Here is a 26,174-nt window from a genome sequence, read left to right as displayed (position 1 = left end):
ACTTTATGGCTTTCAAAAATCAACGTTTTTCTTATCTTAACTTTTTTCATAGCATGCGTTGTTCGGCTTCAAATGTTCTTATTATACTTTATTATAATACTCTTATTATACTATTATACTTTCTTTTTATAGAAAAAAGTCATTAGGATAAATTCTTTGGAATTCTGAGTACTATAAATAACCATTCATAGAATTTTGAAATCGTGAAAAATTGTGGTCTTAAAAATTTTGAAAACGTGCTCACTTTTTCAATTTTGATCCAAAATAGCTGGTACACGAACTTGTTCTTTCATTTTAGGCCTTAAAAATGTGCCAAAGCAGAATCCAATCTGATCAATTTTTTGAAAGTTATCGTGCCTACAGAATACAGACTACAGGCAGACAGACAAACACCTTCGTAAAAATCGTTTTTTCTGACTCAGTGGGTCTCAAAACGTAAAGATTTGATGAAAACCAACAAAGTGAAATTTTACATAAAACCAATACTTTCTCATTAGATGCGAATGTAAAAATAGATGAAAAAAACCAAAAAAATGCGCATTCTCAACAAAATAATTAAATTTCTAACCATAGTTGGTTTAAACCATAATGGTTTAAACATCATCAGACTGATAAGATGTTTCTTCTACATTAGCAGAAACTTTGTTTAAAAATTGGATAAAATAAAATGTTGGGTCCTCCTGAAAATCTTCTTTCCATGTTTTCAAAATTCGCTCATGAAAATAAAGAAGATTCTCTGGAAAGCCGCACCTTCTTTATTTTTTCTTATATTGTATTCACAGTTTATCTTTAGAAAGTTCAGAAAACAGAGCCTGCAAGCTTTAGAAAGTTCAAATATTTATAGAAAATCTAAAACAGTTATTTGAAATCAAGAAAATCAGTTTGGAAAATTAATGACCTATTCCTCGCTCTAAAAATGCAAAGTTTAAATTATTGATTAAAATTTAAAACAATGCCTGACTTCAGAAGAATTTTTTTGCTAAAATTATTTTGATCTCAGTTTTATTTTCCCGCGCACCCCATTTTATCACAGGTTTACTTTGAGTGTTTAGTTTAACCTGAGGGCATACCCGAATGGCAGAACAAGTCATTAGCAACGGAAAACATTTGCGTTGTTTGTAACTGTCTTTCTTTCCCCTGAGGCTCTTCAATCTCGAAACACTCACATAGTTAGAGGCCACGAATTACAAAATGAAATCGTTTAAAAATATTAAACACGATGATCAAATGGTGTGCATCAACTAATGAAATTATAAAGTTCATGTCATGCAAAATTTTTCTGAGTAGCACTTTTATCTGATTATAAAAGTACCCTACACATTTCTACAAATAACAAAGTTAAATCTTCCTAATGTGAAACTTTCCTTTTGATAAGGAAAAATCAGCCTTCGTTTAAAATCGCTAGCCACTACAAAAGCCCGAAAGTAAATTGCGTTCGTATGAAATTAAATGAAGTATTTCTCTGAGCGGGATTCAGCTCCTGGAAAAGGCTTAGGAAAAGCCAATTGGCGAGGATTGAGAATGTCAATATTCGTCTACCGACGGTTAAACCTCAGTCTGGTTCGAAGTGCAAATCAAGAGCTTTTTCGAGCTCTAGCAATGGAGCGGACGATCTCCAAAAAGTAGAGAAATAAAGCCCCAGAACTGAAGGGTCGATAATCAGCCAGTGACTATCGGGTAAACCGAATGCTGAAACAGGATGTGATATCTAAAAGCAGATAGAAAGCATCTATTTCACCAGCGAATGTAAAAATCAGATCTAATAATACCAACTCTTGGAATACTTTCGTATTATATTTCACCAGATAGGTCCAAAAATACAAGACTTAAAAATAATAATTTAAAAATGAAGATTTGAAAAATGATTAGGGACGATAGCGATTCTCTAGATTAAAAAAAAAGTTATTAAAAGAATATTTCTAGGCAAACAAGAATCATTTTAAAAAGCTCATATATTTAAAAGTAAGTATCTGACCAAAATTATATAGAAAATGTGATACAGTTATCTTAAATTCCTTTCCAGGAAAGATTCTCGAAATGTAGAAGATTTCGTGAATAAAACCATACAACAGAAAAAGATGTAAAACTTGATCGAGAACTCTTTTACTGAGACAATCTTTTGGAGAGTGAGATTCCTGAATCAGAAAGCTTTAAAAAAAAAGAAGTTTTAAATTGTACTCTCTTTCTTTTTTTCGTCTTTATCCACCTGGAAATTGTCAGCTTCTTAACTATAATTGCACAGTTGGAATTGTTTCTTGGGCTGGAGTCCAAAAAATCGAGTAGGTATTTTTTGAGGAGCCAAAAAGTCAAAGACTATGTTTAAACGGAAAAATTCTGAAAAATATTGTATGTATGCTTTTTCGTAAAATCATATATGCGTGGTACAAAGGGGGTTTCTTTTAGCATTAAGGGTTCGAGCTCAAAAATATGCGTTGGTATTTTTGAGGAACCCAATAATTATACAAAATTATAACTGGAAAATTCTGAAAAATATTATCTTTTTACAGTCGCATCTACGAGGTACAGAGGGGTTGTTTTTTATGTTAAATGTTCAAGCCCAAAAATCCAAGGTGATATTTTTGAGGTGCACAAATGATATCCAGGAATTTGGTATGCTTAATTTTTTGAAATGTTGCATTTGTCTTGTAAGACATGATTTCGAAACGAGAGAGTGGTTTTCTAGTGATTGACTAAGGGGCCCAAAAGGCCATAAAATACAGCGTGATTTAATATTATGAAAAATTTAAACGTTTTTCAGTGAAAAATAAAGGAGCCTAAAATTCTGAGTTATAAAGAATGCTAGCGCAATGCACCTTTCCTTCAGCTTTAAAGATCAATATTGCATTTTTCAGAATCAAAAGTTCCTTAAAAAACAAAACAAATCGATGGTAACTTGATTTGAATCATTTCTTAATGCTTTGTCTTGCATCTGATTGTTCTTAAGAACTCCTGGTTAGTAAGACTGTTTAAATAAAAGTGATGAAAGTTTATATAAAAGTATATTGACTTGTATTATCAAGTTTTAGTAGGACCTAAGCACAGGGTCGCCGCTCTGGTGGATAAGTTCGGAACTTGGAATTATCCCCGTCGATCAAGGATTCCTAGTACCCTGCAAGTGCAAGCGTCGGTTCATATCCACATGGCAAGACTTTCTGCTTTAAAAAGCAATGTAAGCTTCATGAAAACTAAGACCTTATTGATTCCTAACCCTGCCCATAATAAAATATTTATAAAATGGTTTTAAAATATATTAATCATTTTTATAAAAATAGACTTTGTTTTTTTCAGAGATTATAATAAAAATATTTATAATTCTAAATCATTTATTTTATGCTTCCTTCACACAACAGTTTTAAAGACGAAAATAAGAATGACGATAAAGCAACGAGGTTGATACAAGAGCATTAGAGAAACAAGCATATGTTTCCAGTTAAATCACGTCTTATTTTGCAAAACATCATTATGTTTTTCAAATATTATACGTATTTTGACTGATTTTCTACAATTTGTTCCAACCCAATTAAAATACATTGTTGTTTGACCTTCTCCTTTTTTTTAGACTTTTAAGTTGCAAACGTTCAAAAATTAAAAAAGAAAAATTAGGATAATTCGTGCAATGATTGGCAACTTAAGAAATCGTTTAAGTTTGACAAGTCGTAAAAACCACTATAAACGTTAAACAAATTTTTTAAATACACTGATGGGTAATAAATGAAGACATGAGAATGGAAACTGGATAAGGTGTAATTTCTTTAATTACTTTTTTTTTTTAATTTGAGTAATTTATGATACTACTTGAAAGGTGCGTGTCAGCATATAACTAAATAACCAGCAAATTCAGAATTGTCTAGAAGAGCGAAAAACATTCGGTAAGATTAAAAAAAAAATCATTTAAAGATAAGACAGAAATCCACTTCCGACATGACATGTCATTGATTTAACCACAAAAAATTCGATTTCAAAAAGTTATTTAGTTTTAAGGAAAAAGGTGTGTCAGTTGACATTCTTAAAATCACCACTGGCCACATATCGGAACAGACTCGGTTGCGGATTGATAAAAAATGTAATCATTCGTTTAAATAGAAAAACCAACTTACTTCCGGCATATCGAGTTTCTGAATGCAGGTGAAAAAATTTTATCTTAAAAAATAGGTAATTTCGAATGAATCGTCAAAGAAATTTGAAGTTACAATTGGATTTATTTCCAATAAACAAATAAAAAATTCAGGCATATCGATCATGAAGGAGAGAAATTAAATTATTACGATTAAATCCAAAGCCCATTTTCAACAAAAAAGTTGCTTTTCTATTTCTGTACTGCCACCATTCATTTTTTCATACGTATTAGGAATGTGCAAAAATCACTTCTCCTTTCGCTAAAAAAACTGAACTTTAAAAGTATTAGAATGACAGTTGAGTAACATTTAGATCTTATTTTTAATCATTTACATCAATATTCTTAATTTCTAGTTCCAACATCTTTCGAAATTTTGAAATATTAAAGAATACATAAATATTTGACAAGCCCAAAAAAGTCCTTAATATACGTTCGTGGTTGTGTAAACAAAATTCCTCATTCTTTCATTTATAAGGTGGAAAACTAGCTAAGGAAGAATTTGGATTTTCCCCCTTGTAGCACTGAAATTTTGTGTTTAATGTTTTCACATATTCAATGTAGAGTTCTTCGGGAACACATGCTTCTGTAATTTGACCCAAATTTTATATTTGAGGACCTACCGCAGGAAACTTTGTTGTTCATTCTGTAAAATATCATTGTTGGTCCTTATTTATTTATCATTCTCATGTCTTTAACTTTATTAAAGATTAAAATAACCATAGTAAGTTAAGCGTTAAAAATATGTACCTACAATATAAAAAAACACATTTATTGACCCCAAAAACATAGTGAACAGCATAGGCTAATTATTATTAAATTATGGACCCCTGAAATGTACTAAAAAGTAAACTACCGGCGGCAGTCATCTAAACGCCTGCTTTCGAAAAAGATAATGTAAAAAACGTCAAATTTCAGAGTTATCGAAAAATTGAAATAAATTTGGAAATAATTAAATTTTGTACATTTGGTGGGCTCATTTTAAATGTGTAAAAGTCTCCACAGTATTTTTTTTAATTGTTAAGATAATTTTTAGAATTTGTTACCTACATTCTAAGATGTGTAAATTTTAATAATATTTTTAAAACATTCAATTGTTTACAATATATTAAATCATGTGAAGAGCAATTCATTATTCGAAATTTGGCGACTTTTTTGCTTTAGATTAGACCCGAGGACAGAAATTAGGGGGAAAATTCTACAAATATCTTAATAATTTAAGAAAATATTATGAAGACTTACCTTTAACAAGCCCATGAACTTCAAATAATTTAAATTATTTCCAGAGTTACATCAATTTTTCGAAAACATCGAGATTTGACGTTTTTTCAATATCTTTTTATAAAATTGATATTTTGCTTTCAACTTGGGCATATTAGACGCAAAACTGCATTACCATTTATGCTATTAAGAGGAAAATAAATTTATGTGAATAGCATAGAAATTATAAAAGTTTGGTAAAATATAGTAGCATACAGTTAAAGTTGGGCTGTGAATCAATTAAAGATTCAACATACCATAGTAAGTTAAACATTGAATACAGTACGTAATTTATATTTATATATATATTAACTACAATGTAAAAAAAAACACAATTATTGCCATCGAGAAAATAGTGATTAGCATGGACCAATGATTGTTTTATTGGCTTCTGCAATTTTGTAAAATATAGGCAAATATAGGGAAATATGGAAAATAACATTAAAGATTCTATTTATCGTAGCAAGTTAGCGTTAAAAATAGTAGATAATTTTTATTCCAATAAATAAACGATAATGTCAAAAAATACCATGATTAGCCTTTACGACATAGTGATTAGAATAGGCCAATGACTGAATTATTGGCCTCTAAAATGTTGTGGAATATAGTAATTTGCTACAACAGTTTATAGATTTCTGATTTTTAAAGCACAATAAATGGCTTCTCAATTGTATGATGATTGTCCGGGGCAAAAACTGTTTGTTTTTTTTTCACTTCGGCTTACTATTCGTCGTAAGGCAAAGTAAAAGATCTTAGTGATTTGCATTTCAGATAGTGCGACTTGAAATTTTTTCTTAATTTAACAGTTTTAAAATAGAATACTTTTTAATTCGTATATGTCACGGTATTTCTAGCATCGCATGATCGGAAACAATTTCACCTCAAACATTTTTCCACACGACATTCGATACTAAGGCTGCCTGTTTGAACATTAAGATATACCATTCCAATGATCCGACCTCATGAAGAAAGATCTTTCACACAAGAAACTATGTCTAAATTAGTCAAATTTGAGGAACAAAGATATCAGTTCAGGATTACATTCTCTAGAATTAATTTAAGATAACTCATGCAGATTGGACATTTTTTGTACCCAAATGAAAAAACGTTTAGTGGACTTCATTTGAAACTCAAATAACCGACACTACTAATGACTTACAGTAAAATGGTCGTAGATTGCGTAAAACGAATACAAGAACTTCCTGAGTTGAACTTTGTCGAAGAATTCTTTGACAAATTAGAACGCTAATTTCACTTCAGTTCGTTAGAGTCGAATACTCGGAATTTCCACTTCCAAAACTCGACTTCGGGTCCAGACCGAGTAAATTTTCTCCTAGGCCAAGGACGGGGATTAAATAAAATATTTTTTAGCAAAGTTTGCCGAATCTAAATCCAAGGAATCAAGCCTTTAATGTAACCCACAGAGCAGAAAATCGATATTCCAAACGCGTTTGAGGCGAAATTTAAGTCTCCATTAAGCATTATTATTCTCGAATTTAATTAAATATCTTCGACCTGAGTAGAAAATAATTTATTTATATATTCCTTATAATGAGAACTGGACTTAATGCGACTTTCACTAATGTGCAGTAACTTAACTATTATTCTGTAATTTCACAAACCTAGGATAAGCAGATGAATATTAAAGAGGCTAAAATTATACTTGCAGTTAATAAGCTCCTCGTTTATCGATGCGACTTCTAAGTTGCTACTGAACCTTCTCTAAACTAATAGCTTTGCACGAATGCCATAAACTACAATTTAAACTAACAAGCAAAACACATGGAAATTTAGTAACTCCTTCGGCTTAAGCAACAAATGCAAGCAAATAATGTAACTCTGTTCTTAGCTGGGTTTTGAAACTTGGGGCGACTAGCGTGCCAACTTATCTCGTTAGCTACATACCCCCCAGTAATTATTAAAACATAATCAATAAAAAGGGCTTCCGAGTAGAGCATTCAACTCGCTTGATTTTAATATCTCTGTTTCTGTTTCATAAATTGCTCACATGAATAAATATATAAACTTTCGCATTTCTGAAGAAAGTACCCTGAGCTAGTATCAACATTAATGAGGACAAATCATTTAAAGAAAAGTAACACTCATAACTTTATGAGGTGTAAATATTCTAATTTTAATTAATATTTAAAGTAGATAATGACTTGGCTGGTCAAAATACTAAATCAAATTTGATTGTAACTAAAAGATGCACTTTCGAAATGAGGATTAATGAGAATAATAAGAGAAAAAACGACTTACCGGATGTGACGTCAACATTCTCGGGTTTCTTCTCATTATCTTGAAATGACTCTTTGCTTGTCTTTTGTCTGCATCCAGAGTTCGATTCTCCACTTAAGCCAGGAACATCTTGACTGCAGGGATCGATTCGAAGAGGATCATTGCAGTCTTCCGCTTTTATTACGATTGACGATCCTATTTGATTTCCTTTGGCGTTGACGTTGCCATTTCCATTGATACTGACATTCAAATTAATATTGCTATTCCCATTATCCACCTGAAAAACAAACATTTGCAAATATTGTCGTTAATTAAAAAAAAAGCTTGACCTCGATTTGCATCCAATTATACTCAAGCAACTCTATTTTCTAGGAAAAAATTATACAGGTCTTCAATGTCAGGTGTTTAAAACTATGCAAAATCCGCTGGAAAAAACGTATTTATGCTGGTGAAATCTTATTCTGATGATAGATAATTTTGTTGAGAAAAATATACACTAAATGGGTAAAATAAGAAAATTAAAACCAGCAGATCAAGCTTTAAGTCTTTTTTTATCATGTCTTCTGTCTGATTTAATAAATAAACAAATTTATCGATTTATCCATTTTGACACGGTTTATTAAACATGAATGCGATTCGAATATAAAGCAGACAAACAATAACATTTTTCAGAAATTGATTTCTATCATCCTGGAAGCTAGATTCTGCGACCTCGAAAATACCTATATGTATATTATTTGTTTCCGGATTTCAGACAGAACAGGAGATTGTTTACGTGTCGATGAGTAATTTTCAGATTTGTGCAGACTTGAAACGTCGATATTCCTATCTACTCGAATTCTCCCAAACTGAGTTTTGAGTCGATTGTGTTTCACAAGCTCTACTTTTTCTAAACCCGTACTAAATTGCAATTTAGAGCAGAAAAATAAAATGGTTAATGTCCCTCCATTGTGAAAACTAATTTTTAATTTCTTGTTTCAGATCTGGGATATTTTGATTTTCATATGGTCCAATAATCTAATCTTTTTTAACTATTCTTCAGGATCGCAAAACTTTTAGTAAAGCCCTGGAAGTTCAACAATTTTGTCTGAATTATATTTTTGATATTTTAACTAAGATTAATTTGCCAAAATAATAAAGAAAATAAATTTGAAAATAAGTGTTTTAAATGGAAAAAGGCAAAATTTAAAATAGTTTTTTTTTAAATAAACTATTTTTAATTTGAAACAAAGTACTCAACATTGCATCCTTTAGAGCTGACATTCAACAATCTAAATTTACAACCTTAGGAGTTAAGCTAATTCCAACTTAATGATGATTAAAGTGGAAAAAAAATTGGCGAGAAGCTAAACATGAAGTAAAAACGTCTGAGTGGATTGGACTTATTTTCAATTATTCCAACCTAATATGTAGTTAAAGGGTAGGGCTTTAGAAAGACATCATCCAATAGCTTTACAATTTTGCAGAAAAGGCCAAAAATAGAATTTTAAATTTAGAAAAAAAATAAAAGCATCCTTTTGAAATACATCAGTGCTAAATTAAACAGTGAAAAGTAGAATAAGAAAATGTCATTCACTGTTCCGACTTGAAGCGCAAGTTTTCTCAACTGTGAACGGTGATTAAAAATCCAATTTTCAGTTTTAGAAAAAAAATTAATTCTAGCTATTGAGTTGTAAGTTTTATATAAATTTATCATAAGTTATAATAAGTTTTATTCAAAAATATAATTAAGTTTTAAAAAATGTACGGAAATTAAATTTTAAATCGAGTCACATTTAACTTCAACTTTAGACAGCGATATACATAAAATTGCAAGAAGTTCCAAAATTATGCAAAGAAAAAATCATTCCGCCGCGCGGGCACATTTTAATCGTGCGCTGTATACGCGGCTCGCTGGACTCGCATGTTTGAGCGCCCTTTTTTAAAATTATAGGTGAAAACATCGACAACTGTAATTTGTTCATTGTGAATTCTCTTTCGTTAAAACCTCTCTGCTTTAACGAACATATTCTCATCACGCGCATCGTGCTTCGCACTCGATTTTGTCCAAAACGTGAATTTCTCTACATTATATTCAACACTTTTATATCAAATTTATTGTATTCTCATTTCTCAAAAACTACAAGTCATATCTAAAAATGTTTTTTTTTAATTTTTCGATCTTTTATTAAAAAGAAAACTACGCGTCTTATCAAAAAATATTAGTTAAAAATTTGCAGCTTTTTTTCGAAAGAGCAACTTTTGTCTATTCATTTTTTTTACATTCTCATCATTTATGATTGAGAAAGTATTAGAATTGTCGGAAATTTGACATCACAGTTTTTCAACGGATCTCCACGTTTCGAGACCCCCTGGATCCGAGAATCAGGTTTTCATGATGGCGTCTGCCTGTCCGTCCGTCCGTAAACACGATAACTCTCGAAAAAATGAACGAATCAAATCCATCTTTGGCACACTTTTTTTAGGTCCTAAAAGAAAATACGAGTTCGTTAACCAGCCATTTTTGATACAATTTCGAAAAGTGAGCGCATTTCGAAAATTTTTTAGACCACTTTTTTCTGAATTTGAAAATTCTATGTATTGATATTTATAGTATTAAAAAGAACAAACAATTTATCCTAATGACTTTTTTCGATAAAAGGAAAATTCTCAGAAATATAGCGTTTTCAAAATTTTTTAAATCAACCGAAAATCAAAATTTTAAGCCAAAAAACGCACGACATGAAAAAAAGTCAAGAGAAGAAACACATTTCTTTTTAAAAGCCCTACAAGATTATCATGACAATTTTTGAATTTTCTTTAAAAATAAAAAATTCTAATTTTGATTGCACAAAAAAATAATGAAAAATAAAAAACTCCATTTTGTAGACAAACTATGTAGAATACGAAAAAAGACGAATTAACAAAAATTGTTATCCCAAACAAGATCTACAATTTCGTTAAGAATCACTTCTTGATAATACGCCTACTTTTTGTTTTATTCGTGAAAAATAACATTGAAAAAAAATGAAATAAAAAAAATGTGTGGAAAAACGACGAAAGTTACGAGAAAGAAATTCAACAAAACCTGTTTACAAATGTCTGTCGGAAATCGAGCGCCCAGCGCGAGTGTCACGATGAGAATGTGTACGTCAAAGCCTACAGAGCTTTGAGAAACTTCATCTTTGACAATACTTAATTAAGTCGAAAATTCAGAATATGAAGACGCATATAAATACTGCCATGTAAAAGAGATCTTTTTGATAAAGTTTTTTTCAAGCATTCCAAATGCAAAGAATTAATATCCGAGCGCGAAGCGGGCGATTGAATCGTCGCGCGCCCTAGGCGCGCTCAAACTTGCGAGCGAAGCGAGCCGCGCGCGTAGCGCGTGATGAGGATGTGCCCGCTAAGTGGGCAGATTTTTTTAATAACTTGTGTCGTTTGCCCAAAAATAAAATGAAATTTTTAATTATTTAAATCAAAAATACGTGTTTCATAACAAAAAATAATTCATAACAAATTTGCCAATCTTTTTTTGGTGAATAATTTTTGTGGAATCGTCTTTTTCTTATCTTACATATTTTTACGGGAAAATAGAATTTTTTATTTTATTTATTTTTTTAAGATAAAAATTTCAATTTTCGATTTGCCTTATTTTCTCATATCGTGCCTCGTTTGGCCTAAAATGCTCATTTTCGTTTTATTTTTTTTTATTTTTAAAAGGATGTAACTCTGTTAATTTTTGTTTTATCAAAAAAAAGTCGTGAGTATAAATTATTCGAGTATCCGAGTACTACAAATAGCCGTACATAGAATGTTTAAATCTTGAAAAAAGCGGTCTCAAAAATTTTGAAAATGCTCTTTTTGAATTTTCATCCAAAATAGCTGGCTAACGAACTTGACCTTCAGTTTTCGACACTAAAAGAGTGTGCTAAAGGCCAATCGAATGGATTATTTGTTTCAAAAGCTATCGTGCTTACAGAGAGACATACATGCAGACAGACATGCAGTCCTATAGACAGACATACGGTAAACAATTGTGCTGTGACAGGGAGATTATTCCTAATTATAGTTAAACATTTAGCTGAATACGAACGAAGGATTTTTAGAAAGATCTCTGGATCAGCGAAAATGAATATCTTTGACCATTTTCCATATACCAGGGATATCTTATAGTTACTACCATTTATAAGTATATCCATAATAGAGATATTAGGAATAGGCGTCTGAAGGAATTATCGGAAGAACATCAATGCATTATGGGAGCATCGAAATAAAATGGCGACAGTTCAGATTTACTTTAGACAACTAAACGCGTTTTACCACTTAAAATGCGCGCGAATGTTAATATTGAATAGATTTTGTGTTGCGGTAATAATAATTTACTTTTACAATTGTTTCGATTGTAGGCTGTAACTATATCAAAATATCAAGAAACGCAAGGAAACCAACAAACTGGACCTCCAAATGCATTATACGGATTTCAGGGAAATTCATTTTCTCGATACCAGTTGAAAAATTGGCTGCTGTAAGTTAGTATATATCTATAACAAGTAAATGTTTTCCATTCTAATGATAATAAAATTATATACAATGTGTCGAAAATAATAAATTCTCGAACTTAGAAACTTTGTCAAAATTACTGATTTACGGGAACAATTTATATAAAGCAACTTAATGGTTGACTCAAACCAACTAAACGTTTTACCTAATCTAAGTGGACACTTTCTTTAAGTTTAATATATTTTCGATTCAATCGTTCACCTCAAGAAACTTTTTGCCGTGCACATTCGTAAACACCGGTGTTTCGGGGTCACAGGGTCTCAAAACGTGCATATTTGACAAAAACCGGGAGGTTCAATTTTATACAAATCTAATATCTTCTCTGATAAGAATGTAAAAATTAGTCAAAGTAGACGCCACGTGCTTACCATAAAGGGGTTCGTCGCCTATGATTAAGATGATAATTAGGTCGTTCAAATATCCCCCTCCCCTAACCCACCACCTTTCGCCAATTTCCATTACTTTCCCTTCACCCCCTCACAATACTTTTCCATCCTCTATTTCCAATTCACTCTCTTCCCTTCACTTTTCTTCCCACCCGTAATCATCACTTAACTACTGCCTTCCCTTCTTAGTTCATTCCCATGCCTACCTTACATACTTCCAAACTCTAAGACGGACGTAAACCCGACCGAAACTTTCAGGGGTTCCGGAACTACGAAACTCTAAAAAATAAGGAAAAAATTTGTATGCAAAAAAATATGAAAATCGACTACGCCCTGGCCAACTGAAGCTGACTGCTGCTACTTGAGGCGAAAAAACTCTACATCGCACTCAAAAACAAAACTTAGACCGAAATAATTTTAAATACTTATGATTTAAAATATATATTTTAGCATGTTGAATTTTCTTCCGTTTTTCATACATTAAAAGTTTTTAAACATATATTTTCAGCCTTGACTGAATTCTTAGAGTTTTGTTCCATTTTAAAAATAATTTTAGTCGAATAAACAAAAATTTGCATGAATTTTGTTCATAAAAGTAATTTGTTTGAAATTAGGATTCAAACTTTATTAACATATTACTACAGGTAAACTCTATTTAGTAGGAGAATGAATGTGATTTTTTTTCTCGGTCTCTTTAAAGAAAATTTTGAATTTACATACTTTTTTCTGCATTTAATTTACTTAATGATTTAAAAATGAGTTCATAAAAATAGAAGGAATTTTCCAAAAGGACTTGAACCGAGTATACTTAATGACTCGGAAATACGCAACGTTTATAAAAGAAAATATAGCATTTTAAATTACTTAAATTAATTTTTGTTGTTCGGTTATCGTAAAAACAATGTGATGTATATTTTTAAATGCTAGTAACTCATTACATCATATTTATTTTTTTATTACAATAAACTTTATTTAATATTTGGAAAAAATTATAAATTTACACTGAACGCTCGGTTCTCGAATTTTCTGTCACTCATTATTTTTAATTAACCCCTTCGTTGGCATTGACGCAAAATGCGTCAACAAAATTCCGTGCCCTATGTGGCATTTACGCAAAATGCGTCAATCTTCTTTTTTCCTATTTAACTTGCTCCGATTTTGCATTCAAGTCTTACTCGGGGGTTTTTGGGGTCGCTGAATCCGAATCTGAAGTCAAAATTCGAAAATTCGGAATGGCGGATCCACTATGGTGGACGAAAATACAAAAACAGCTGGATTTGAATTAATCCCTGTAATAACGGGGTTTTGGGGTCACTGAATCAGAATTTGAAGTCAAAATTCGAAAATTTTAAATCACGTATATTTTTGTCCGCCAATTTAAATTTTTTTAATTTTGACTTCACTTTCGAGTTCAGCGACCCCAAAACCCGTAAGTACCGAGATTAATTTAAATAAAGCCGTTTTTTTGTATTTTCGTCCACCATATTGGATCCGCCATTTTGGATTTCGGAATTTCGATTTTGGGTACTTTTTGTCGAATTCTCTCTGATAACGAAGGGGTTACTGTCAAGCAACACCAAATGAATGAGTCAACCCAATATTATTAACGGAAGACTGCGTTTTGTCCACCCACGTTCCCTATAAAATAAGAACAATTTTGGACAAAATGCTAACTTTCCTCCAAACATTCGATTCATGGATTTTATTTTGATAATTGCTTTTACTGTAAGCTGGATAATATCAAAAAAAGTATCCTCCCAATAGCCTTATCGGAAGACTGCGTTTCGTCCACACATGCACAAAAATTTATACAGAAAAAGACGGACAACATTATAACTCTCCTCTAAACGTCCACTTCTCAAATGTTCTTTCAATAATTACTTGTACTCGATATTCTACAACACAAGAAAAAAATTTCATCGGAGTTTTTTTATCAGAAGACTCCGTTTTATCCAGTCACGCACTCTGAAATGCGTATGACAACATTTTAATAAAATTTCAACTTGCCTCCAACCAACCGTTTATCAAATTTCATTTCACTAATTACTTGCACTCGATATCCAACAAGACAAGAAAAAGTTGCGTCCCAAAATATCCTTACCGAAAGTCTGCGAGTTTCATCCATCCACGCATTTTTTTCGTACATTTTAGATGACATGACTAGATAAAAAACAGCCTTCGGATAAGGATAGTGAGATAAATCTTTTTTTGCTGTTGTCTCACATGAAATAAAAGTCACGAGTGAAAGAAAATCCTAGAATGGAGGAGCACTTTGAGAAAAGAAATTTTTTCGGAATTTTGTGTACATTTCAGAGAGCGTTGGTGGATAAAACGCAATCTTTGGATAAGAATATTAGGTTGAAACTTTTTCTTGTATTTTTGGACATCGAGCATAAGTAATTAGTAAAAAGAAATATTGGAGCTGAACGTTTAGAGGAAAGTTGGAATTTTGTCCGATGTTTTGCATATATACATTTAGAATACGTGGGCGTACAAAACGCAATATTTCGATAATGATATTGTGATGAAACTTCTTGTGGTATTGTTCAGCATTGAGTGCGAGTAAATAGTAGAATAAAATTTGAGAATCGAACGTTGAAAGTACTTTTAGAATTTTTACGAATTTTCCTGCACATTTCAGAGTGCGTAGGTGGATAAAACGCAGTCTTCCGATAACGATACTGAGATTTATCATTTTTTGGTTTTGCCTGACATTAAGGTCGCTTTCATAAAGAATGTCACAGTTTTAGGTTTTATTGAGTGAAAGAGAATCCGAGAGCCGAGCTAGTACCATGTAAAATCATATATTGCATTATTTTTACGATAATGGGACAACGAAAAATTGATTTGTGTAATGTAAACAAATTTATATTTTCTTTTATAAACGTTGCAAACTTCAGTGACATTAAATATACAACGCTCCAAGTCCTTTTGGAAAATTCCTTCTATTTTTATATAAATAAAAGTTAGATAAATAAATAAACTAAAGAAAAAATAGATAGTAGACATATATGTTTATAATTTTTTTTTTTTTGCTTTATGTTCCATTTCAACTTTTGATAGAATTAATGTATTAGCAAGATTTTTTTAATGCAGGCAATAATAGTGAGAGTGACATAGGTGTACATATTATAATTCGCACCTGTGAATCAGAGCCAACTTCAAAAATGAAAATGTTAGAATGAAAATTCATTTTTCTACCAGTATTTGATATCTGGGTTAATTATTAACTTATATACAAGGAAAATGGCAGAATCAATGAAAAAGCAGTCAAAGCTAAGTTACATACATTGTATATTGTTTTCGACAAGTGTTCAAAAGTGGTCAAAACTAAAAGAAATACTACTTTTACATATTAGGGTGTAGTGCGTTCTGTTAAAGAGGCTACACCTATTGAAAAGGATAGGGCTGAGTAGGAACAAGCCCTTACTCTTTTTCTGTTAGCATTTCTTTTTATTAAGTAAAGAAGGAAAAAAGAACCATATTCCAATATATAGTAACATTTCTTTTTATTGTGTGAAAAGTAAAAATACAACCTTTACGTTTTGTCCGGAGTTCAGTTCCGAGTTCTAGTTTTTTGTAAATATTTAAATATTGTTCGGATATAGAGATATTAGGGATATGAAAGAAATTTTATACAAGGTTTACTATTATTAAAAAACTATTCTAAATAATAATAATAATAAACAGAATATAATAATATGAGTTTTATAGTTGCATTTAGGGATGGAGGAACTTTCGACGAACAATTAATCAAAATTACCGTAGAGGCAAAGCAGCAGGATAAAAATAAAAAGAATGAGAAATTATGAAAAAGGAGAAATGATGCAGGCAGTGCCAATAGAAATTTCAGGAAGACAATTCAAAAGGAATAAATAAAGATTATTGAAATTTTCAAATTAATTATGGAATTTTTAAATTCATATATAAAATAGTAAATTGTAATATTAACAGTAAAATACAAATAAATGATTATATATCAAAAGCACTGAAATTTATTATATACCTAGGTATAATTATACACTGAAAGGTATGCAGTAAACCAATTTTTTATGTCGAATGCGCTATGCATTTTTTAAAATGATTTCTTTATCATTTCTGAGAACCGAGTGTTTAGTGGAATATTAAAATTTTTCCAAATATAAAATATATATTATTTCATCAAAACAATAAATATGACGTTATCAGTTATTAAGATCTAAAATCATATACCGAAATATTTTTACTTCAATGACATGTATACGTATTTTCAGCTTTTTAATTTAGGGTGTTTTTGCTTTTGTGAGCTGGATTAATGATTGACTTACTGAAGATGTCAGGCAACTGGACGAAGACGATCTGACGACAACGATTCTGTTCTGATTGTGGTCGTTGGAGACAAGGTTGTTAACAGTGTTATTCGTAAGTGCTTGAGAGTCATTGGTCTTTTGGGAATTAGTAGACCCAACAATCGAATTCGCGTTTGCAGTAACGCCGGTCACTCCACCACCAAGTGAAGTCTGCCTGATTACTAGAACACTGCCAGCCGGCTCCAAAACTACCACCTGCCTCATCCCAACTTCCGGTACCGAATGGAGTTAATTTAGACTGGAGAATTCTGGATCGTCACTCTTGCCGGAACTGATGACAGCTTCGCGTTTTGTCACCTCGATAGAAATGAACTCCGGATCCCTCTCACCCACTCTCAACTCTCACTCCACGGCTACCTGCGCCACCTGCTGACACAAACAAATAAAACTTCTTAACAATAAAACTTTAATTAACGAGTAATATCACCTTTTCGCTTTTTAGATCCCTCCTCATTACGCGGATACGAATTCATAATTAATTGGAACTCACTCATTAATTGAAATGGGTAAAGCTCATGATTTAAAGTGATCTAAGGGCAGGTCTAGTAATCAGATTAAAAAATCCTCTGAGTGTTCAGTGTTTCGGATTACAATATTGTATAATCTCTCATTATTACGTGCTAAAACTGTAAGTCCGATAATTTATAATGTGAAAAGCTAAAACTTTCAAAGTAGATTCTTTAACCAAATATTGTTTTACAAGGTTGCCAACTTTTTGAAGTTTTAATAAGTTCTAGAGATTTGAATACGCGCCGGAACCTGTTATTTTTACTATTAAATATTTATCATTTGTTTATTGCATTACAAAATTTCTTTAGAATGCAATAATAGTTGAAAAGCCTTTTTAAAATATGCATTGATTAATAATAATTGTATGTGCAGTACCGGCTGAATTTGTCTGCTGGCCTATTTATTGACCTGCTGTTGAAGTGCCTCATTTTTTTATAAGATTAACATGAAATTGTTTTCGTCACAATATCATGAAATTTAATATAATTCGTTTTCTAATAATCACAAGTTGAAGACAAAAGGTCAACTAAATAAAAACATCTCACAAATGATTTGGTATAGAAAGTCGCGAAATTTACAATAATGATTGTACTTAAATCATAAATTAAATTTTTTTAACATTAACATTTTTATAATACAACTAAAATTGATTAAAATATGATAAAGTTTTTTTAATTTGGTACGTATTTACGCATTTTTTTAATTAAGCCAATTTTTTGCACCAAGTTTGATGCTAGGAAAGAAACTAGGGACAAAATTCTGAAATTTGACAGTTGTCTAAAATGCTGTGGAGACTTACCTTTAAAATAATATCTATCTTTATCTATACCTTGTTGGTCATAAGGAGAACCGTGAGATCAGCACCAAATTTTGCACAAATATTCTTTGCGCCTCGCTTTGCGCTCCCCGACAGGACATAAGAGTATGGGGGGTGGGCAGGGGGCACCGCAAATACACATTTTTCGAAGCATTTTTCTTTCTTTCGTTAAAAATCAACAATAAAAGTACCATTTTTTGTGGTTTTAAAATAGTGCAAAAAACTGGAAGATTGAATGGATAAAAACCTTAATATCTTAAAAAATGGCAAACAGGCAAAGTTTGAAAAGAAAAAATTAAAAATAATTTTTCTCTCGAAAAGCAAAAAGATACTAAACGGAATATTTATGGCAGGCACACTATATCAGTTCCTACTGTTCCAAAATGCAAAAATGGCATGGATTTTAAAGTAAAATTTGCAAAAAACTCATTGTACCTTCAACGTTTTTAAATATTCGTAAAAAATGTGAAAATGTCGCTGTTAATTAAAGAAAAGTACGTGTCTTCTTATTTCCCACCTACAAAAACCTATTTCATAGGCAAGCTAATCTTGAACATGTCAACAGCCATCCTACATGATTTGAAAAGATTCAGTCATTATTGTTTTTAAAAAAATCCTCCTTTTGCTGCATTTTGAAGTAGGACCACGTGTAAGAAGGGTTGGTCACTCAGAAATCAGGAAGTCAAACTAACAATGACTGCCACCGGAATAACGAAGATTTCGTAGAGACCTCCCACAGACTAACTCCAGATTTCTTGTGACTTACCACGAGACTCCCTCGAAAAGTTATCGCGCGGTACTCGAAACAGATCTCCCGAGTGTTCCCGACAGTGTTCACGTATCTTTTCGACGGGGATTTCGCCGAACTGGCAGGCTGGAGCGAGGCTTTTCGTGACGCACTGAAACTCACTGAGACTAACTGGGACTAACTGAAGAATAACGCAATAGAATTTAGAGATTCCTACTGACCACCACAGGGTATTTCGTAAGTCTTGTAGTCACCTGAAATCTCAGTGACCAGCCCCTCGAATTTCGCAGATATAAACACCTAGCAATAAGGGCCGGCTGTCTTTTTCAGTCAGATAGGGCTGCGTGCGGGTAAGTAATTTCTGACGCTAGTGTACGAGAATTTTCCTAAGAATTATATCGCAAATAGCACAATGCAGTAAAGTTGATTTGAGTTCTTCAATAGAATTCCTTTAAAGTTGTCCTAGAAATTTTTCAAAGATTGACCTGGAGAACCGGAAAATGTCCTGGAGTTTTTTAATTCAACTTCTGTAAAAACCCTGTTTTAACCAAGTTAAAATTTGAGAAACCACTAAAATGTCAGAAAAAATTATACTAGTATTTACCTATTTTTAAGCCCATTCTCCAGACTTTAAAATTTTTGAAGGATTTAGAGCTTTTTTCTTTCTAGCTTTGAGATCGAGCAGAAATTAGATTTGAATCTCTTAAAACATGACGCTAAAAAATCAGGCGATTTTCAAATTTTTATAATTTAAATTTTTATGCATTTGAAAAGAATCGTGATGGAAACACTGATTATAAAGTTTTAACAGTTTTCTCAAAGCCCTTCTCATTTGCAATTCTAATGCAATCTATATATTGTATTCCAGTTGAATTGAAACTTAATTTCTTTGTGAAATATTTTTTCAATCTGATGGCACTCAAATTTCAAAAAAATGTAAACGTATTAAAATGTAAACCTTTAATCTTAAAGTTTATAAATTACTAAGGTTCATAAATTAGCAAATAATATTACAAAATTTTATTTTAATGCTTTGGAAACTTTAATGGCATTGAATCTAAAAGTTAGAAATCAATTACATTTTTCACCGTATTAAAATGGTTAATTTTTAGATGATTGTGAAAAAATACCGAAACCATTGATAATAAGTAAAAATGTATTTACTCTGGTATAAGTAATACTTAATGATTATCTATAAGAATGCATCGTTGCATGCTATTCGTCTTACAGAAACCTAACTTTAGCAAGCTAGTTTCTCGAGTAAGAAATTAGCATAAAATAATAACTCATAATAGAAACATGAATACGATTCCAGACGTTGCACTTTCTAAGTAAAATCTTTCAATAATAAAAGGCGAGAAGGTGAAGTTCGCCTTTATTCAAATTTTAACTTTAAGAAATTCCGGTTAAATAGATTTATATAAAGGCGTGTAAAAAAATTTATTGCTGCAAAAAGCTTGTAAATGGAAGAATCGTATTTTTTTCTCATTTAGCTGCCGTTGCAATTTCTCGAAAGAAGTTACTCCTTCAAAAGACTTTTAAAGATTTACATAGAAGGCAGCAATAATATACGACTATACGACGTAAATAGTAGAGAGGCAAAGTGTACGTTGCCTGGCAAGCCCTTTAACGATGTTTACGTAGCTCTGAAACTCGTTTAGCGTATATTTAGAAAATGAATTGGTTGAGTTGAAACGCACGAACGAATCGTCTCGGATTAAAATGGAATTTTTTGCGTAAAAACTCATTATACGCACAAACGACTTAGAGAAATTCATTTCCTATTTTCCGAACCTTAGAAAAAAAAATTTAACAAGCTCTATTATATTAGACTTAAACCCATTTTCTTTATATGTGGGCGTCCGCATGAAAAAGGCCCTCATGGTCGATTTTCAGAAAACGCATTTTCGCGTTTTCCTGTGTGAGGCTGGCACAAACAAATTCGAAGAATACAATTTTTTTCACTTATTTTTTTAATCCAACTTCCGGAGTATAACATTTTTAAATGTAAAAATGCAAAAAAGTAGTATCAGATACTGAATGCCTGAAATAATAACTTTGTTTGATTAGGAATTTAAAGTGTATAATTCTCATTGAACTCATTGAATTCAGCTTGAAGGATTCTGAATCTGGGTTTATAAAATATTTCTTTCTGAACAGTTGAACTTGGCAACTTGGATTGTTTTTAAGTGAAAGCAGTTTATTAATTCCATTTATTTGAACATTTAAAAGTTCAAATTACTCAAAAATTAAGACTGTACATTTGTTACCGAATAATTTAAATATAAAGTTATTCCTTTTTAATGATTCAGACTTCAAACCAGAGTAAAAATGCTGCGACTTTAGTTCGACTTGGTTATGTCTTGAGTTCGTCTCCAAGACATCGATGTCTGCGCGAATAAAAATGCTTCGACTTTAGTTCGACTTGAATTGCCCCTAAGACATGCTGAAGTCGAAAAGGTCAACTTGAGCATGTCTCAGTTTTGAGACAGAGCCAGACTTCAATTTCTGTCTTGAGTCGTATTTTCATGACTTCAGCACGTGCGGTTTATAACTTCGAGCGTATACCTGTCTTTAGCGAAAATAGGGAAGTAAGTTCTTTTTAATAAGATTAATATAGATACAATATTTAATTCAATATCAAACGCGTTATAATTCTTAAGATTAACGTTAAAATATATTCAACTTTCAAAACAGTAGACGGATTTTTTACAAATAGTTTAATTTTCAACCTAAAAAAATGAATATTCCACCAAATGGTACAATTTTCAAACAAAAAATCTTCCGTTGTGCGGGTACATTCTCATCGCGCGCGGCACACTGCACTCGCAAGTTTGAACGCACCTAGGGCGCAAAACTGTTAGTTCCCTTCTATTCAATTTGAACTAATATTTGAATCACTTTAGTTAATGGGAGACTGAGGCTTAACATCTTCCAAGATATTTAGAAGAAACTTGTATTTCAGTCAATGCCGAGGAATTTAAGAGCAAAAATCTGTCCGCTACGCGGGCACGTTCTCATCCCGCGCTATGTACGCACCTCGCTTCGCTCTGAAGTTTCAGCGCGCCTGGGGCGCGCACCTGTCAGATGTGCCGCTTCGTGCTAGATGATATTTTTATCTCGTGCTAAGCGCTCGGTCTTTGTATTTCCCCCATATTCGTGCACAGACTTTTTAAAATTAAAGTTCAAAGCATCGACAACTGTAATTTGGTCATTGTAAATTCTCTTTTGTTAAAGCTCCTTCGGCTTTAACGAATACATTCTCTTCACGTGACTCGCATTTCACGCTGGATTTTCTCCAAAATATGAACAATTCTACATTATATTTAACACTTTTATATCAAATGTATTGTATTCTAAGTTTTTGTTTCGTCGCCCAGGTCGTCTTTCCGAAAAAAATTTATTTCTTTAACTTATTTTCTGCGTTTCTTATTTGTAATGCTTTGTTTTTCATTAAAACAAACATTACGCGTCCTATTAAAAAATTATTAGTTGAAAATTTGTCGCTATTTTTTGGATGAGCAACTTTTGTTTTTTTTTTGTTTATTTGGATTTTTGAAACGCTATAACTCTGTTGATTTTTTTAACGAAAAAAAGTCGTAAAAATAAATTGTTCCAGTTTCCGAGTAGGGTAGAGTGGGGTTAAAAGAGCCGCTGAGAAAAAGTGCCACATATTATAAAATACGGAACTTTAATGTCTTATATATGTTTCAATTCAAAAACCAAGGAAATACCTCATTTAATTTAGGGTCAGTGTTTTGAAAAATAAACATCGGTCACTTTTGACCGTGCCCTACAAATTGTTTCTTTTTGTGTTCTTTTTGTGTTATCCCCCTTGGACTTTTAACCCCACTCTACACTACTACGAAAAACCCTACATAGAATTGTTGAGTCTTAAAAAAGTAGTCTCTTCAACTTTAAAAATGCTCGAAGTTTTTGAATCTTTATCCAAAATAGGTGGATAACGAAAAGAACAAACATTAAGACATACATACAGACAGACACGTTCGTTTCTAGTTGAATTTTCAAGCCGAAAAGGGCATTCTTTTAGAAAACAGTTGATTTATCAGCTTGGAAAAGTTTCTTTGTGATTAAAATTGAAAAGTACAGAAAAATTTTGAGAAAAACGGATAAAAGTCAATTAGTTTCAAAATTTTCAAATTCTTTTCTGCTTTGCCTTCCAAATTGAGAGTATAATTTTAATTTTTAACTTTTACAACTTTTGAATATCGAATGAACAATTTAGAATATCGCAATTTAAAACACCCCAAGTTAGCAAATTTAAATTATGTTTGCGAAGAAATAAAATATTAAATAGGGGAATCCCCCTACAGATAGTCAGGAAAAAATCCGACAGCGTTAACTGTATCTGTTTGCAGCAATAAAGAAAGACCCATAAATAACAATGTTTCCATAAATATTGTTCGATGAACTTAAAAATTTTATTCTAATGTATAAACATATCACAAAAAAGCTTCGTTCATATAAAAAGTATGAATAAAGAAGAAAGCACATTTTTCCAGTTTAAAATTAAGTTTTTGTTTTCACCCATTAATAAATTATACTATTTCAATTAAACTTAGGCAAATGACAATGTAGAATAATTGCAGCAATGTGTTACTAACAAAAATAATGAACATTCTCCTACATTTTTACAATCAATTAAGATCATCTACTCTAACTCATTATCAACTGTAGGGTGGCTCCTCTACCTAATTAATTAAAATGCCATCTCTATGCATACGAACAGATTCCCCTTTCCTATTCCAGTCGCTTTTTCGAGTACACTCTGTCCGTACTTTTAGTCTCGGCTTGAAGTAAATGCAAGCAAGAAAATCAACATCCCGTATAGGGATAAGAATTCCATTTCTACGATATTTTCTCTTGACCATAAAATCCAAGCATGATATTTGTATCAATAAAAATGTGGTTGGTCCAGTTGTTTCATGGCTTAAATTGGTTATTTCATTGAGGAAACTGAAGAACGGGCTCATATAGAGTAGAAGAGAAAATCCTCTTCTATCGTGCGCAATACAAATGGATTTTTACGGTTAGAAGAACGTACGGATATTGAACAAAAGGAGACAATCCACTCGGAATTCCGTTGTTCGAGAAATGTTCCACTACAGGGCTTTGCAGCGCTACGCAATTCACCTTGGGGTGGGCACTCTTCCTTCCTTTGAAAGACGGTGACCCAGTTCTTAGCGCATGCCGTCCCAATATCTTCCAACATGTAATGCTGCCCAGGGCTTAAATTTTGAAAAAACATCGTCACAACCCCGATACCCGATATTACGCACCGGAACATTCCTTCGACTTTTACTTGTAATGTTTGTTGACATGAAGGAGAATTATAAATGCCACCCTCGTCTTGCTTGGTACGCCGTTATACGATTTTCGACAACTCGACTTGTCTCAAAGCCATCACGCCGGAAGTTCATGAAACTTATAAGACTTGTAACACAAACATCAACCCATAAAATTGACTTTGAATCTACGACAATTTGTTTTACAAAGTGGAACTTGCCTCAATCATTTTTTTGTCACACGAAAGAAGGAAGTCTTTCTAATTTACCTTCTTATCGGTAGGAATACTAAAATGTCCACTTTTTCACCTCATTTTTATTTCTAAATTTAAACATAATGTGTGCTTGAAGTTCTGAACTTTCAAATGAACGACATTTTCAGTGATGACTTTGTAAACCAGAAAAAGTACTACAATGTTTGTTGATTTATGTAAACAATAATTTATTATTATTAAAGGAAACAGTCTTTTTGTCCAAGCGTGAGTTTGCAATAACTGGTCGAAGTCGAATATTGCAAACACGCGAGAATAAAAAGACGTTTTCCTCCTTGGTGCACACGCTACTTTGTGTATGAAAGGCATGATTTGCAAGCTTATCGCATCTGACATTTGAAGAAGCAGATAAGCCGCTTAAATCATGCCAGCGTTGTTTTTTTTTGCCAGCGTTGAACTACCTGAAACAAATGTTTAGGAGAGAAGAGAACGAGTTAGCGAGGCTAAGCTGGCGCAAACTTATTAGACGAATAACTCACATTCAACATTAACTCAGAGTTGTTGCAAAATCCTGATTTCGAAATTCCCTAACTTTCCCTGGCTATTCCCTGATAACATTTTTCATTTGCCCTGACCGTTTAACATTTTTCTTTTAGGTATAAAAACAATCTTGCACCTAGGTCCTAGGAGATCAATAATGTTAAAACAAAATAAGTGTTTCTACATTTATTTTGAACACTTTTAGTAACAACAGTCAGAAAATTTTACAAGGGTGGGTTGAAAGATTTGACTGAAAATTAATTTTTATCTAATAGTTGAGTTTTCAACCAAGGAGATTAATTTTCTACGAAGACAGAGGGATTTTTAAGAAAATATATGTAGTTTAAAAAGGAAACGAATTTTTTAAAACAATTAATTTCAAACAAGGAAAAAGAAATTTTCAACAAAATAGTTAAATTATCAAGCAAAGTTATGAATCTTCTATCCAAAAAATTAGCTCGATAATGTATTTACCTCGCGCTATGCGCTCGATCTTTCTGCACAGACTTTTTAAAACTAAAGGTGAAACCATCGACAACAGCAATTTGGTGATTGTGAATTCTCTTTTGTTAAAGCTCCTTCGGCCTTAACGAGCACATTCTTTTCACGTATCTCGTTCTTCGCACTCGAGTTTATCCTTGAAATTTTAAATCATTCCCATAAATGTATATTATTATAATTCATATCTTGCATTGGAATTAAAACAGACGTAGTTTCATTGCCTTGTTAAAAAAAATTGTATTCTTTAAACAAAAATTTATGATTAAACATTTTATTGCAACTTTTGTCGTTTTTCCTTAAACTGAATTTGCTCAATTCCAATGATATTTTTATGATTTAAACTTTACTCATACGGTCTACTGAACAACCGCAGGATTTCACCGGGAGCGGGTGCTAATCTGAAAAATTGGACACGCTTCCAGCGAAATCGCGGTAAAATTTCAGACACAACCACGTCTCACAACCGTGAGATATAGATGTATACATATATATATATACCAGGTGTATACATATGAAACCGGTATTGCCATTTAGCGGCCATTTATCGCCAGTAAATCGGCGATAGAATCTCATCGAATGCTTGTCGAAGCTTACGGAGAGCATGCTCTTGGTCGAACGCAGTGTAATGAGTGGTTTAACAAGTTCAAAAGT

General features: G+C 32.0%; 1 protein-coding gene across 4 annotated transcripts in view; it reads right to left on the bottom strand.

The window, feature by feature from the left end:
- LOC117174373 (calmodulin-binding transcription activator 2) overlaps positions 1–26,174 on the bottom strand; it is a 175,491-nt gene that overhangs the window by 99,465 nt on the left and 49,852 nt on the right. For 3 of the 4 annotated variants that reach the window (XM_033363438.1, XM_033363437.1, XM_033363439.1), the window contains exons 2-3: positions 16,848–17,255; positions 7,634–7,889 (exon numbers count right to left, since the gene is read on the bottom strand). In XM_033363438.1, the coding sequence (XP_033219329.1) occupies positions 7,634–7,889; positions 16,848–17,093 (502 nt within the window). In that variant the 5' untranslated portion in view covers positions 17,094–17,255. The remainder of the gene's footprint in view (positions 1–7,633; positions 7,890–16,847; positions 17,256–26,174) is intronic. The other variant, XM_033363440.1, reaches the window with a different exon arrangement.

The sequence above is a fragment of the Belonocnema kinseyi genome, chromosome 6, assembly GCF_010883055.1.
Source record: "Belonocnema kinseyi isolate 2016_QV_RU_SX_M_011 chromosome 6, B_treatae_v1, whole genome shotgun sequence".
In the NCBI taxonomy this organism is placed as follows: Eukaryota; Metazoa; Arthropoda; class Insecta; order Hymenoptera; family Cynipidae; genus Belonocnema; species Belonocnema kinseyi.
The sequence above is the reverse complement of the archived record's forward strand: the minus strand, read 5'-3'. Positions and strand labels throughout refer to the sequence as shown.